The 16848-nt window shown below is 44.2% G+C and overlaps 1 protein-coding gene across 1 annotated transcript in view; it reads right to left on the reverse strand.

Annotated features, from left to right (window-relative positions):
• The window catches only part of MRPS11 (mitochondrial ribosomal protein S11), a 48768-nt gene extending 31989 nt beyond the window's left edge, over positions 1–16779 (reverse strand). Inside the window, exons 1-2 of the mRNA XM_083184201.1 lie at positions 16597–16779; positions 5710–5811 (exon numbers count right to left, since the gene is read on the reverse strand). Coding sequence (XP_083040327.1) covers positions 5710–5811; positions 16597–16673 — 179 coding nt within the window. The 5' untranslated portion in view covers positions 16674–16779. The remainder of the gene's footprint in view (positions 1–5709; positions 5812–16596) is intronic.
• Between the last annotated feature and the right edge of the window lie 69 nt (positions 16780–16848).

The following is a 16848-nucleotide window of genomic DNA, read 5'->3' on the forward strand; positions in this document are numbered from 1 at the left end:
TGCGAAGCTCGCTTCGCCGCCCACGCTGCGGGCTCACCACGCTATCTAAAATCAACTCCATGCCAACGTAGATAGTGGGGGTATGAACTATCCACGTTGGCAAGGAGTTAAGTTACTTTATTTTAGATAGTTTGGCGAGCGTAGAACCCGGAAGTAGCACGGCGCCATGCTGGCGCCGTGAAACTACACAAGAACCTCAACGTTTTCTTTTGATTGAGAATCACATATTTGGTAATGTTATTTGGTTTAACGGAAATAGAATATGATAAACAGACAAAATGTACATCTCAAGTCAATTGGAATAGGACACATTTCTTGAAACCACAATATGAATATACTACAAATAATTTGTTACATAATTATAAAGAAGTGTGCATTATAAAGTGAATACTGTAAATGGTATTATAAAGAAACTAATCCTTCCAGCATATACAACATATGTTAACATGTTTGTTCATGGACTTTTGCTGCAGGATCGCGTTTTTTCACATTTTAGTTGCCAACTGCTATGCTTGTATATATGTAATTTTATGGAACAGTAGCTATTTATGATTATTATTATCTTTTAATTATATGGCGCCACAAGGGTTCGGCAGTGCCTTACATAGTGCATGTCAATAGACGGTATAAACAACACTGAAGTATGGTGGATTACATTACAGAACATTTCAGGACATTGCCCAAGTTTATAAACATTGCTGTATCAGTAGTTTTAAGGCCAAAATAAGCAGTAGCAAAACATACGAATCAGGCATTAAAGTTTACAATCCAGCCAGGAATGTACCCCTACTGCAGCCTTTATGTGTAAATGGAGAGCAGTGTCATTCAGGTCTATCAGTGAGGACAGCCCCACAGGTCGGTACAGGAGAGAGTAAGCTGAAGTATAAATGTCACACAAGAGAGCCCATTTCTCTCCTAAGTTATTTAGATATGGGGGATGTACTTCTCATTGCTGTCCAAAATGTGAATCTGGGGTGGGCGCTTTCTGGCACTCATTGTGGGATTGTCCCCGAGTGACTCAGTTTTGGGATAGTTTAGTCTATTTTGTCTCCCCGGATATATTTTTGACAAGAAAAGGTAAGTATGGTATAGGTGCACTGATTAGGTGCATTGTTTTGTTTTTATCCCCGGATATATACTTACCCCAAATGGATGCGCCCTTGGAATATTTAATGATGATTCTATTGACAAATGTACAAAATTGTTCATTCTTTGAATATGGATGGCAACAGAGGGACAGAAGATGGCGGCTTGGCTATCACTAATTAACATTACTGTTAAACATGACAAATATGTATATATTACTCGTAAGGCGGAATCCAAATTTCATTGCATATAGGGCTGATGACTAGAGTCCAGATATGCTAGATCACCAGTAAGAGAGACTAATTCATCACCTCTGGACCCTGTTTAATATTTAATTTGATTTTCTGGTCAAATGTAGAATTTCAATGTATTGTTTCAGTGATTCTTTTTTTTTGGCTGGTCGATGCTACATTTTCTCTTTTTCTGTTTGTTTCATTTCTCCCTCCTCTTGTTCATTATTTCAGTTCTATTTAGCTGCCAACATTAATATATTGTGAGGTTTTACATGCCACCAATGGTTTGCTGTTTTTGATGCCTGTGCGCATTCACCCGTTTATTTTGTCTGTATTTGTTCTGCTAAAAAAGGGGGGAAAAAATCATCTCTCTCTTGTTTGTACTAGTTGTTTTGTTATAAAGGCATAATTAAAAATCTAATACAAATTATGCAAAACAAAAAAAATACACATTTCTAAAGATATTGGGGTAAATTTGCTAAGATGTGTATTCCACTTCACATGTGATGTTGCTATGGGCAACCAATCAGATCCTGTCTTCTATCTTAGAGGGTGCTAAATAAATAAGTAGATTCTGATTGGTTGCCCATATCAACATCACATGTGAAGTAGAATACACATCTTAGTAAATTTCCCCCATTAACTAATGCCGTTAAAAGGGAGCAAATCTGCCTCAAATCTGTGTAAATGACACAGATGAAAGCCGACTGCATATTGGTTGATTTAGTTTTGCAGCAGATTTGCACTTTTCAGCAATGTCAATGCATAACATTAGTGTGACAGAGATTTCGGTTATAAATGCATGAGAATAGGATAAACACATAAAAATGGCAATGGCGCACAAAAAGCTACTGTAGTCCCAGTTGTGTGAAGCTGCATTTGGAGGAATGTAGGATGCTGTATTTCCATTTGTATACAGGTTTCCTTTTACAGCCTGGAAAATGCTGGATATACAGTATCGGGACTTATTGTTGCTGGCGGATCGCCAGCAACACGGCGCCTCTATCTGACTGAGATGCGTCCCCTTCCGGCATACAGATGGCGGCGGGGCAGCAACACGGCGCCTCTATCTGACTGAGACGCGTCCCCTTCCGGCATACAGATGGCGGGGGCAGGGGATGGCGACGCCATCGCCATCACCTGCAAAGATGAATCCCGCTACATCTGTATTTTACATTAGGTTTGTTATTTAGAAAAAAAAGGCCCATCTTCACAATTTAATATGCTCCGCTTCAACTGTAACATAAGAACTACTGGTACTTGTTTCCTAGCACGGCCACACCGATTTCCATCGGGGTGGTCGTGTCGGAAAAATTGCGTCGGTCGCATCGCATGCAACCAAATCGCATGCGATGCGACCGACGCTCGCCACACTTTATATTCTCAACTCCACGCCGACGTGGATAGTAGGGAAATGAAAAGGTCGGAGGACGCGCACCGCTGCGCTCGCCACGCTTCGGGTTCGCGTCAATCGTGGGGTAACGACGGGGCCATATACAATGTGAAATGGGTCATATTGGCCCATTTCACATTGTTTCCTATGTGAGATGGACTTAATCAAGTCCATCTCATCTTGTGCCATTATAATGGCACAAGACTGACGCGATGCTCCCGACTTCAATGTTAAAAATTATTTTAACATTGAAGCCTATGGCAAAATCGCGGGCATCGCGTCGGGGGCAATGTTAATGGCCGCGACCGACGCGATGCCCGCAATATTTCCTTTGCCGGCAAAATGGACCTGATTTCAAAGGAAATCCGGTTCACCGCGGGCATCGTGTACCTTAACTTTAAGGTACACGATGCCCGCGATTGTGGCCGTGCTAGGAAACAAGTACCGAATTACTTTGAACACTTAAATCATGGGTTGGCATGACAAACATTTTCACTAAGGGGTTTATTCACTAAGATGGGAGTTCTATTGAAGATGGGATGTTACCCGTAGCAACCAATCAGCATCTACAATTTATTAATTTATCACCTTCTAGAAGATAGAATCTGACTGGTTGCCCATAGCAACATCCCATCAATAGTACTCCCATCGTCTTAGTAAATAAACCGCTCAATGTAAGTATATTAATATAATAAGCAACAAGAAGGGAACACCTTGATTGTGATGCTGACCTGAATGGATATTAGGCACATTGGCTGCGGTGCTCAGGATGCTGGCACTTACTATGCCAGTGATGGCTAACCTTGACACTCCAGCTGTTTATGAACTACACATCCCAGCATGCCCTGCATCAGTTTTAGTATGGCCAAATAATAAAACTGTAGCGGGGATGCTGGGATGTGTAGTTCAACAACAGCTGGAGTGACAAGGTTAGCCATCTCTGCACTATATTAATGCCCACTTACGGACTACCACTGGGGGACCGATGCTGGAATCCCGACTACCGGAATGCTCAACGGTAAGTAACCAGGGAGGGAGGTTAGGGTTAAGCTGCAGGACAGGACAGGGTAGTGCACAGTTTTAGGCACTAGAAGGGAGGGTAAGGATCAGGCTGTCAGGATTCCCTCCTTTGGGATGTCTGCATCGGTATTCTGAAGGCGAGCATCCCCACCGCCAGTCATCCGTCTGTATCTCATTGCTTGCATGTAGAGTTGTACACATCTTGCAGTGTGACTGACCTTTTATTCTGGTGCTTGTTTTGCAAATGATACATCTGAACACACTTGTGTTTCAACTTCTGTTAAACTCTATATGGTGCACAGCTGCTCTCACTGAAACCCCTTTCCCACTGCAGCTCTTAAACGGTATATTGCCGATTTTTTTGCCTTTTTAAAGAGGTAAAACTGCAGTGGGAAATCTCCAGGGTGCTTTACCCATTTAACAAACACCGGTATTTGTTAAACGGGTAAAAAGCAGTGTTTTTTTGCCAGTGGGAAAGGCTCTTAAAAGGTATTTAGTAATAATAATAAAGGTTAAGAACATGATTGGCCTGTGGGCAAGAAAAGTCCGTTCTATATGACAGCCCATGTTTAAACGGTTTGCTTTGTGGTTTAAACGGGTACAATGTGACAAAACGGTAATTAAACGGCAATTTGCCGTTTAAGAGCTGCAGTGGGAAAGGGTCTTTATGGCTCTTACCCGTTTAAAGACCCGTTTACAAATACAGGGTCATTACCCGTTTAGGCAGTGGAAAAGCAGCATGAGACTTGCTTGCGTGAGACTTCCCAGTTACTCCTACTCAGCAATAAGTGGCAATATGATTAAAGAATCTATCCCTGCGTTTTCCTGTTTGAAAAAGATGCCCTGAGCACGGCGAAATGCGTCCTAAGGATTGGTATACCACCAGAGATCCTGACCGCCTGTGCTCCCGTTCCCCAGAGCTTACCAACAGCCACCAAACATCACTGCTTTTTACAGCAGCCTCATCCAGCAATAAGCCGACAGCAGGACTATACCTGGAAGCTCCCAGGGCACGGACGCAGCACGATAAGAGACATGACATCCGTCTCAGTGGGTGGACAGCCGCACCAGTCCAGGACCATGGACATACGTCTCCCCCACACGGAATAAGGTAGTGTTTGCCTTTCCCAATATGGGTCAGCACAGCCCGCAGTAATCAACCAGCTGTGTGTATCCTACTACAGAGTAAGGAGGGGCAGGCTACTGAGCCCAGGCAAGTCGGGAACAGGGGTGATCACTGGAGTAGAGGTTGTGCACTGATAGCATCTAGCACCCTTGAGCATTGATCCAGTGATATTATCAAGTTGCTCATTCAGAGTTGTTAGTCAGATATGCAGATCCACAACTAAGGAGCAAATGTATTCATTTTACATCCAAACAATATTATATAACGCTTCCCTGCTCCTACTCCAACATTGTGAGCGGATGAGGACAACACTTGTATGTATGGGGAGCACCAGCTATTGAGAGGATTCTGCCTATTGAGCTAATATTTTATATTCCAATTTTATATATTTCTTATATTGTACCATATAATTATATGCCAATTCGATACCCCTGGGATCTTTATGTATGTATTTTTTTATGTTGTGTAGCAAATGAATTGTTTAATTTAAATTGTTGGTGTGTGTCCACGTGATTTGGGGTTTTTTGCTTTATCTATTGGAGGTTGGTATACCTCAAACACATTGCCTGCTGATATACAGTGTTTGACCTCTCCTCACTCGAACGCTATAGACTATTTTACCTCACTGAGGAGACCTGGAAAACATGAACTACTGTATTATGAGGTTCTATGTAGAATCTATGGATTAAGGCCATCCAAGGTCAGCAAAAGTGTGTTTATTTAGCTAGTTAATAGAAAAATATAAACACTGAACTTTCCTGTTGAATGGAAAGATGCTGAAAAACATAAATATAAGACAAATGCATCTGAAACACATACAAAATGTGTTTATAAAAAAAATCCAGACTTACCTGGCTTCTGCTGCTCCTTGGTCACTGTGGACATTTTCTGTTACACTTTGAGATATCCGGGCACTCATACATACAGCTCGACTCCAAGTAGCATTTAGTGCTCTGGATAGAAGAGACAACAATTACTACAGGGTAACAAATAACTATTTCAGGTCTCCAATCTACAGCATGACTATCATACTCCATTGATATAATCTCCAATCAGACATATTCTGTGCTGCAGCTATACTCTGAAAATCTTTCTGCCCTGTATTCAATGGTTTTCCTTGTTTCCCACTGCCTTTCCTAACATCACAACATAACACAGAACATAACTTATACTACTGCCAGCTCTTACATCCACCAACATCTGCTCCTCAATACAATGTTTGGGAAATGTGCGAAACTTCGTTAATAAGAAATAGCCGCTGCATCGTACAGTAATAAATCACTGTTCAGATCTTACTAACTGTGTTTGCAAAATGATACAAAAGTTATTGTTTAGGTTACATTTCTGTTCACAAGGATTTAGAAAGAAAGATATTTAGAAAGAAAGCTTTGGTGGGTGGCCCGTCTATTAAGGGTAACAAGGACATTTGATGCCACTTTAAAAAAATGAAAAGTTATAATAAGTATGCTTGCATTGTATGTACTAACCTTATGGAATTGAAAAATTTGGTATTACCTCATCTTTGCGGCCACCGCTTATGCTACGGAATTTATGTACCGTAAACGTCCCTTCGCGGGCTCACTTCAATCACCATGCTTTGTGCTCGGTGGCTCGCAACAACTTGAAGGTAATAGAGGGTGGGGTGGACACAGGGTGGTGGTGTGAAAGTTTCAGAATAGTGGCTAATGTAACTGGCGTAAGCGGTGGGCGCAAAGATGAGGAAGTACCAAAGTTTGTGGTATCTTTTTCCAATTTTGTGTGCAAGTCTGGAAATCCAGTCTTGGCTTGCTATAGTGTATGCCCTTTCCACCAAAGGGTATGGTCAAAGGGTCAACAGCACTAAGGTCGACATGCATCAAGTTTGTCGTGGCTGAAGGTCGACAGGGACATTAGGTCGACACATGCATTAGGTCGACAGTCAAAAGGTCGACATGGGGTTTTTCACTTTTTTATCCCGAATGTCGACACAGTTGACATGGACACTAAAAAAGTGCACCACTGCGCTCGCCATGCTTCAGGCACACTATTTTAGTCTAGTAGATGGTAGGGCATGAAATACCCTACCAATAAGAAAGGGAAAAAAAAACCTGCAGCCCTAGCCCTTCGACCTTCAGACATGTCAACCTATAATGGCTGACCCAATGCATGTCGACCTAAAGACCGTACATACCACCAACTGCTATTGTATCCGGTACTACAGATTTCATGTGTGGAACACTGGCCATCCACAGGTTAAGATAGAAATTGCATGGAGAGGTCCTTATTGCGTGTGAGCGCACTGACCGCAGGTTTTTCATAATTTAACTAAACCTGGCCATACACTAGTCCGATTTGGCCACTTTTCACCCGATTCCCCTGGATCAGGCTGAGAAATCAGGGGGAAAAAGCGGCCAAATCGCATATGTTTGACATCCGATGCAAGGAGGGTCCAGTGCGCATCGGAGTGGGAGATCGGCCCGAGCTGCACATCCAACTCGGACAGCCTATCGGCAGTGGGAAATGTGTTCGTATACGATATATCATATGAAACAGGACAGATATATTGTATTTGTATTAAGGTGCCCATACACTTATCTGATTTGGGCCGATTCCACCTGCTCCCGATGGATCACGCCGAGAAATATTCCCGAAGCGAATGTGTCTGACATGCCATCCGACCCGATGCGCATCGGGTCGGACCCTAGAGATTGAACGTTCTGCACATAAAATCTATCAGATCAGACCCATCAGCAGCACATCAAGGATGCTTTTTAGCACCCGCGATGTGTTGGGTCCAATTCCGTAGGTGTGTGCCAGTGGTGAAGCACCACTGGCACACACCTATGTGCAGGTACGTGCAGGTTGAGCGACAGGTGCCAGGCTGTACTGAGCACCTGTGGGGTGGGGGTGACTGTGCATCTCCTGCCCCCCAAAGCTCCCCTGGGGTTAACATGGGATAAAAAGCATGCAATTTATCCCATGTAAAAAAAAAATGTCACATCAAGTGCCAAATCATTAATGAGCTCTCCCAGGAAGCTGCCGGGGGAGCTCAGGGGAAATTGGATCTGGGGTCCTTACACCTTTCAGAAAGAGATGAAAGGTGACAAAAATAAATTGTATTTAATTTTGAATACTTCCCTTAACACTAGTTGACATGGCATATACAATGGAAGGGACTGAATTATGTGCATAGGAACAGTTATGGATAATCCATCAAAAGATTATCCATATTACAAAACTAAGTGCTTTGCCCAGGAGAAACCTGGAGAACAAATTGCTTGGCAATTAAGGACAGTTGGCAGCTACAAATGAAGAAATCTTTATTGTAACACTCATCTCACCAATTTACACCACTTATATTATTCACACTTTTTTTTTCTCTAAAATTGAATTGGATTTACTGGTGACACGTTTAAGACTCTTGCATGCCCCAGTTTTCCAAGAACAGCTCCTTTATGTACTAGGAACCTGGTACTTGCTTGTATTCCCAGAATCCTGATCCTTAGGGGGATCCAACTAGCATTAGTGTTCTATTTGAATAATTAACACATTAAATACATGTAAAAGGAAGTGAAACTAGAAGTCATTATACCAAATAAGAACATTTTTTTTTTTTACAATCGTTTAACTTGTTTGGCAGTCTCATTTTCTCATTTCCTTACTAAATTTGCATTGTGTGGCATGTCAACTGAAATCTAATAAATTATGTATGCATTTAATACATTTTTTCTCTATAAATAATAAATGTATATGAAATACAAAGGCATGTTTATCCATATGCACAATACATTGCCCTGAGGGTGTTTTTATAGTCCACATAAAACAGGAAAAATACCAGGACACCCTTGACAGCAGTATTTGTCTCACGCTCCTCTGTGTTTTGGCTTTGTATGAGGCTGTAAGAACAGTCTAGCACCAAATAGATTGCACTTCACTGTGATTCCTGCCAGCATAAGACGCAATGACCAATTGCTGATCATGGTTAATAGGCTCGCCCGGGACTATCCAATTATCCCCTAAAAGCCTGCTATGTAGGCTTGTATGGGACATTCTTTCCAAAGCAAGAACCCAGCAAACAGCCCCATTTTTCAATGAAAATGGGGCTGCAACATATCTCCCCCCCCCCCCCCCCCCCCCAAAAAAAAAAGAGAAAAAACTGATTTCACTGAACCTGTGTTTTTGTGAGAACTCCTGCTTTGGGGCGATCCATATTGGATAGCCCAAAAAAATGTTATCAGGAATTTTTATTGGGGTAGCATGAAGAGATGCTAGTTTATATGATCAGTGTGTACGCATTCTTGTTTGACCAATCGCAGTACCGCTAGTCAGCGTATGGGGATTAAGGGTTGGGAGAGAACATGCCACAAATAAGATGCACCTTTTCTTGTAGGATATTCTATGCACATCATGTTAAAGGGTCATTTCATGCCAAAGAAATATAAAAAGAAAAATTATTCAAGGCATCACTTATAATTAACGATATAGTACATACACACTGGACAATGGCCCTTATTCAGATCTGATCGCAGTACAAATTTGTTTTAAAAATGGGCAAAACCATGTGCACTGCAGGTGGGGCAGATGTAACATCTATAGAGAGTTAGATTTGTGTGAGTTATTTTGTTTCTGTGCAGGGTAAATACTGGCTGCATTATTTTTACCCTTCAATTTAGATTTCAGTTTCAACACACCGCACCCAAATTCTCTCTGCATATGTTACATCTTCCCCACCTGCAGTGCACATGGATTTGCCCATTTTGAGAACAAATTTGTACTGCAATCAGATCTAAATAAGGGCCAATATGCATGAAAATCTCATAAATGATATAGTTATACCCCTTTTACACCGCCGAAAAATCCGGGTCAGCTGCGGGTCAGACCCGGATCATCGGCGATGTAAATAGGGTATATCTGTGTCATTTACACGGGTCCTCTACCCAGGTCCTGACCTGGGTAGAACCCGGATAGGACCCGTGTAAATGGTCCGGCTGAACCATAGATCTATGGTTGCACGCTGATGGAGACAGGAGAGGGGGTCTTGATAAAGGTCTTGGAGAGACTGAAACGTTGACCGCCAAACCCACTGTCATGATTTGATTGTTTCCCATGTTGTGGTATATATTAAAGTGCAAAAGGAAAAGAAGACCGGTGAGTGCGTCTGTTTTCGGACATTCTGTTGTATAAATATATTATATTTATATAAATATAATATATATATATATAATATATTTATATAAATATATATATATTATATTTATATACATATAAAATATATATATATATATATACATATAAAATATATATATATAAAATATATAAAATATATAATGTATATAAATATATGTTCAGTGTAAATGGTGCAGACCCAGGTCAAAGTGCTGTGTAAATGGGGTATAAAGCAGGGTCAGACCCTGGATACTCCAGCGTTCAAAGACCAGGGTCCGACCAGGGTTTTTGGTGTAAAAGGGGTATTATTGTGCAAGGGGGAAAGGAGGGACATGAGAGAATCTTTCAAATTTAATCAATGTACAAGAGGGAAACATTCCTTAAAGGAAGAGAAGTATTAGAACATACAGCACACTGCAACTGGAAGGAAATACCAAGGAAATTTGAGAAAAAATTAGTTCACAGGAAGGGTAGTGGATAAATTGAATAGCTTCCCATTAGAGGTGGTAGAGGCAAAGGCAAATTCAGTTGCAGCAAAGTGTGTGAATTTCCATTGCATTTAAACACCAGCACCACCCGAATCCTGAATTCTGACAAAAGAGCTTGTTGCCTTATGGGGTGTGAGCAGTTTTGGGTTTCTGTAAATTGCAGCTGTCGCCGTACCAATTCAGCCGGTTGGATGTCTATGCCTGCAACTGAACCCCCCCCCATTACTGTAAAGCAATTTAAACATACTTGGGATAGACGTAAGAATACAGTATCTTTACAGATGTGTCCTCATACAATCCTTGTAGCAATGCACAGCATAGCAAGGAGCAGGCATCCACATGCTCTTGCTATACCATTTAAATGACTGGAAGCTTGCACACTCAAGTCCCTGCCTCCCATTCACGACATGTGCCATTACAATTAATTGGACCCGGCGCGTGCATACAATAGCTGGACACATCTGTAAGGAACAAATAGGGATAAAAGAAATAGGGGGCAGACTAAAATGGACCAAGAAGTTCTTATCTGTCCTCAAATAAATGGGCAGTATGTGAAATAATTATTATAGAATGTTTCTCACTATTTTAATTCCGGCCTGTAATTGTGTTCCAAATCCTAGGACAGACCCAGGATATTGGTGAAAACACAATTAAATGACAACAGAGCTGCTTTGAATAACATTCTGCATATTTAGGTATGGTGCAAATATTTATTAGCAGCTTTAAAATGTAAAAATTTTTGATGACTCTGGGATGTGTGTTACCTCTCAATTTGTTTCACTTACTGTATGTCCCATACAAACGGGCCAAGACAGATCGCTCATCACTTATCACTGGTGCAACGATGTGTGCTGATCGAACTGTGCATAACTCGTTGCACCAGTGATAAGTGCTGAGCGATCGGTCACTGCCACTGTTCTCAATTGCTAGATGCACTTTTACTCATGCCCCTTTCAGACCGCACTTTGGAAACGGTATATTGCCGTTTTTTTTACCGTTTTAAAACGGTAATCTGTGCGGTCTGAAAGGTGCAGATCCAATTAACCGGTTTGAAAATACAGTTTTTTCAAACCGGTTAAAATGGAGGGTCCTACCCGTTTCAGACCCGGTATTTTGGCATCAAAATCGGGTCTGAAACGGTATTTGTGACCCAGCGCAGTGAATATTTAATGAGTGCTCATTAAATATTCACTGCGCTTCACCCCCGCTCCGCCCCCCCCCCCCCCCCCCCCGCACGCCGGTTAAATCCCCCTCCCCCCGCCGGTTAACGCCCCCCCCCCCCCCCCCAGCGCTAACAAACCATCCCATTCAGCCGGTACCTCCTGCGACGCGTTGAGGATCCCGGCAGTATGGACGGATGCATTGCACTTGTAAAAAAAAAAAGTGTCTTTTGGAAAATGGCTGCCCCATAGGAAAGCCCGTTTAAAAAAAACTGTCTTTCCTATGGGGGCAGCCATTTTCCGAAAGTCACTTTTCTTATTGATACCGCCACCCTCTACGACTTACTTCTCTCTCCTATTTTGTTTCTTACATCCTGAACCGGCAACGTCACTAGAGAATGCCTCCCTCACTTCTGCTCATGATTCTGTCACTCCACCAAGCACTATTCACTCTCGCAAACACCTCAAATAGTGTTCACTCTAGGATTTTGTGCGGGCAGGGTGCCGCTGTACGGGGACAGCGCAAGGAGGGCGTACTGGGCCCGCCGCCGTCACAGTTGTGGGGGGTCCTGGCCCGCGACTTCATGAAAAGGGGCGGACCCTGCCACCGCAGTCACTAAAGGGGGCGGTCCTGGCCGCCACCATCACTAAAAGGGGCGGGTCCGGTCCCGCAGAAGTTGCTGTGCTGCTGGGGAAGTCATATATGTCTGGGCTATTAAGCCCAGACATATATGTTATTGCTTATGGGATGGGTTTGGGAATGTGGTGCCCCCTGTGTTGGTAGGGCTGGTTTGCTCCAGGTTAGCACACCCTAACACTTTATTAACTCTTATTTTTCCTATCACATTGTATATGATTTGTATTTTAATCCCACCTTCACTTCCCTACATAGCACTTTGTGCCTCTTATTAACCCTTACTAATTTTCATTTGTGTGCTGCCCTGGGGTACTCAGCCTGTGTCGGCATGTTGGAGGCCCACACCCCAGACCCATACCCAGTATTAGGGACCCCCAGTGACAGACAGGCCTTGAAGTACGGCCTGGGGGCTTAGCCCTATATCTGCAGATATATGCAACCAAGATCTCTGTATTATCTGATTAATATGTAGTTATTTTCACACTCAGTGTGCAATTGGGATACAAAATGTTTTTTTCCTGCTGGGAAAGTGCCAGATATCGCTGTCTACGGCGACGCTGGGCTTACCTGTGCACATCGTTGGGGCAGGCACCAGGCTCCTTTAGCGGGGCTCTGCTAGAGGGGCAGAGTGCATTTTGCCCTTTAAAAATCAGGCAGGGTGCAGCCTAGCGGGAACTCTACTCAACTCTGTAATACCAAATGTACCAGATACCTGAAAAATTTGCTCACATACAGATGAATCCACGCTTATATGTGCTTCCGGCAAGCCGATCATGGGACACCTGTGAGTTGGAGATGCCCGCATGCACACGCGCATCCCATTCTCGGCCATCGGTGCGCCGACAGCAAAGATAAGCGTGGCTCCATCTGTACTGCTCAGTTGTTGATTCTCTTTTAATAAACATACGACATCCTAATACTGAAAGGTATATAGATTAATTCCTAGAGGTAAAATTGTCATTACGAATATGTAATGGGCGTAGAAGAGTATGTCAATGTTAAATGGGTGTAATCCTAGTGCAGTGTGCAATTTTTTATGTTTTTTAATATAGCTTTCTAATATAAAATGTGCCCTCCCCATTGAAAAAGTGTCCTGCCCTAAAAAACACTAATACTCACATAGAGTCCCACTACGTGACGGAACCACCATCTCCCAGTCATACAGATATGGCATTCCCTTTGAGGCCTCACCCTTTGTTGCAAAGCCACGGCCACTTTCCAGTAGCTGAACCAGCACCCCTGCAGTTATATCTAAAAAAAGATCGGGCACCCTTGTCTCCATACACACTGGCCAACCCGCCGTGATTGACATAAAAACTGGGAGGGTGTATTTGCATGCGCCAGCCCAGTGAGCTGTCATTTGCTAACGGTCCCTGCAGCGCCTGTCTGCGGATAGCTCATACACACAGAACGATGCACCAATATGATAGTGTTGCACAGTTGATGCAATATATCTGTGAACGACGCTGTTCACAAATACAGCGAGGGTGCACACTGGCCAATGTTGCGTTGATATATATGCTGCTCAATCGAACGGTTGACAGATCAACCAGTGTGTACACACATTATGGGTGGAAACAATAGTATTGAAGAGAATGTATTGATTAATAGAAAAATGCTGGAGATTGAGAAAACTTATCCGGGTATGAGAGAACTGAGAGACTGACCATGAGCTGTGGATGAAAAAAAAAAAAAAAAAACTACCTAGTGTGTATGCACCTTAACAAGCTGGAGCTTGAATAAGAAGCTAACTTCAGCATTGTCACTTTTACATACCTCCCAACATTTTAAGTTTTGGGGGTGTGGCCTAGCGGGAAGGGGATGTGAAGCTTACTCGTGGCGCTACCGTGAGGCTTTGCCCCATTTTCACCACTGTGGGGGCATGCCCAGCAGCTCTGAGCTGCTGGCTATGCCTCCAGCCCCTCTGGCTGCAGGAATGCGCACAACGTCTATTCATAGATGACAGGGGGGTCTGCCCCCCCCCCCCGTGTCCTGCCATGGGACACTGCTGGCCCCAGGAGGGACACGGGAACACCCCCCAAAAAACAGGGCGTTCCCGCGATAAGCGGGACAGTTGGGAGGTACGCTTTTAGCATCATTAATCAAGAGGGATTTGGAAGGGGTGATTTTTTATTTTTTTTAGCAAGTAAATAAAATCAGGTCCAAATGCTCTGGTAACCTAAAAAGAGTCATGATTCTGTGTCAAAAGCTTTGGGAGCTAGTAATTAATTTAATAGGCTTACGCTGGCCATATATATGACTAGAGCACAGTTTCCCAAACTCTGCCATTACAATCCATGTTTTAAGAATATCAATCCTTATCCCAGATGGCTAAATCAAATTGCCTAAATTACTAATTAAAGCCAACCGAGGAAGGATTGCATGCAACCGGTTCCCTGCCACCAGGAGGTTGGACTTGCAGGCAGGGCTAACCTCTGACTGCGAAGTGCATGGGATTACCTATCAGATGTCATACACATGCGATTTGGACAAATTCACTACAATTCTCGGCCCGATCCTTCGGAATCAGGTAAAATCACCCCAAATTGACTGTACAGGGGGCCTTTATTTTGTTACTGTGTATCAAACTTTAACGCCTTAAAACAACAACAACAAAAAAACATATAAACCATAGGAATCAGAGACGTTGCAGGCACTAAGTAAAAACAAGACCCCGGGACGCCGGTCCGGACATCAAACTCTGCATTCCGGAGCATATAGTGTACGGTCTGGGAGGTGTCTTATCTGGGGGGGGGGGGGGGGGGTTATTACACCCCCGGACCATGCAGGGAGGCTTTATTCATTTCTCCCTGTTCTCCTCTCCATGGTGACAGGTGTCAGAGCAGCCTCACAGGACCGGACACCACAAGCTCCAGAATTAAATATATATTGAGGAATGGTGCCTGTCTGGTCTGGCGTTACCCAGACATTGCATGTCTTTCCAGCCATCTATGCTTTCGTCAGAATAAGGCATACCTCCCAACATGGCCCTCTACAGGATGGACAGAATGCTCTGTTCCTGGACTTCCCTCTTAATGTATGATTGACAATTTTTTTTGGTTAAGTCACGGGTGTCAAACACAAGGCCCGCAGGCCAAATCCGGCCCGCCAGACCTCGTCATGTGGCCCGCGCAGCCGCCGCCACCCACCCCCGCCTGGCGCCGATTACTGTACATTACTGCGGGAAGCCATCACAGTGTGAGTGTCACATCACATTCAGTGACACTCACATGACGACTCGAGACTGAGAGACATACCTAACAACGTGAGGAAGCCGGGTGACACAGTCACTCCGCTGCGGCGCTCGCTGGGAGGAGGAGGGAGGCAGGACAGTGGTCACAGACTTGTTAGTGTCACTGTGTGACATGCCCGAATCCTCCCCGGCTCCTCCTGTGGGCAGCGGCTACGGCGCTGCCATGTGTGACACACGCCCGCCTGACAGCAGTGCCAGTGACACCGTGACATGCATGCTGCTGCCTGTCGGACTTGGATGCTGGCCCGGCGTTGAGCTGCCTCCTGCCTGTGGTGCCGCACTGCGCAGCAGTGGCATCAGTTGGTTCAGTATATTTACTGTAAGTTCAGCAGTGGGGTGGGCACAGTTGTGTTGTCTCTTGTTGTCCAGACCAGTCTGTCCAGTCCAGAGTCCGTGGCCGGGCAGGCAGAGAGCCAGGCCAGCAGCACACAGCCGCAGCCTGAGCCCACAAATCTGCAGTGCGGCTGCCTGTGTCCAGGGTCATTATCATTATATGTCCCACTGTCACCACCAGTCCAGAACTCTAGCGAGAGTCATGCGAACCCAGAGGCCCAGGTCACCTGCTTGAATATCTACTTGTCATTATTCTGACTATGTTTCTGCTTTCAGAGCTACAGTAGTTATTACTTACATTATTACAAAAAACAGTAATAATTGAATGCAGTGACAATAATTTATGATAATAAAGAGTGGACACATAGTCCTACAGATACAACCGGCCCTTTGAGGGTGACCAAACTGCTGATGCGGCCCCCGATGAATTTGAGTTTGACACCCCTGGGTTAAGTGATAAGAAAGGTGTTTCAACACAGATGATGGCAATTATAAATTAAGGGAGAAGTCCCTCCTGGAGAGTCATGTTGTGAGGTATGATAAGGGGCCAATTACCTTCCTAAAGCAACAGGACCTTTTGACTGTATTTGGAACCCAAAAGCACATAGTTATATGCCCGCTTGCTTATCAGGGGGAGTATAGGTCTTTGCAGCTGAACTACAAGCGTCAGCATTCCCAACCTCCCCATCACCCCTATACATGCTCACACTGCCGGCACTCACCCGCATGCACGCTGGAGGATGCCGGGCAGTGGCACCCATGTGGCTGCAAAAGCAGCCCGCCTCAGTGCCGGGTTCATGTCTCCAGACTCCTAGTACCGGAGCGGCGACACGCAGCAGCAAGGTCACACGCAGGCCAAACCATCTGTGCGCCAGGGGGGAGCACCACAAGTCAACACATCCGCTACAACGGCGATTGTATACAGCACACAGCTACAGTTATGGCCTCAATACGCAGCAGCCTCATCACTGTGT

This window comes from Crinia signifera, chromosome 4 (genome assembly GCF_055691185.1).
Source record: "Crinia signifera chromosome 4, ASM5569118v1, whole genome shotgun sequence".
Lineage (NCBI taxonomy): Eukaryota > Metazoa > Chordata > Amphibia > Anura > Myobatrachidae > Crinia > Crinia signifera.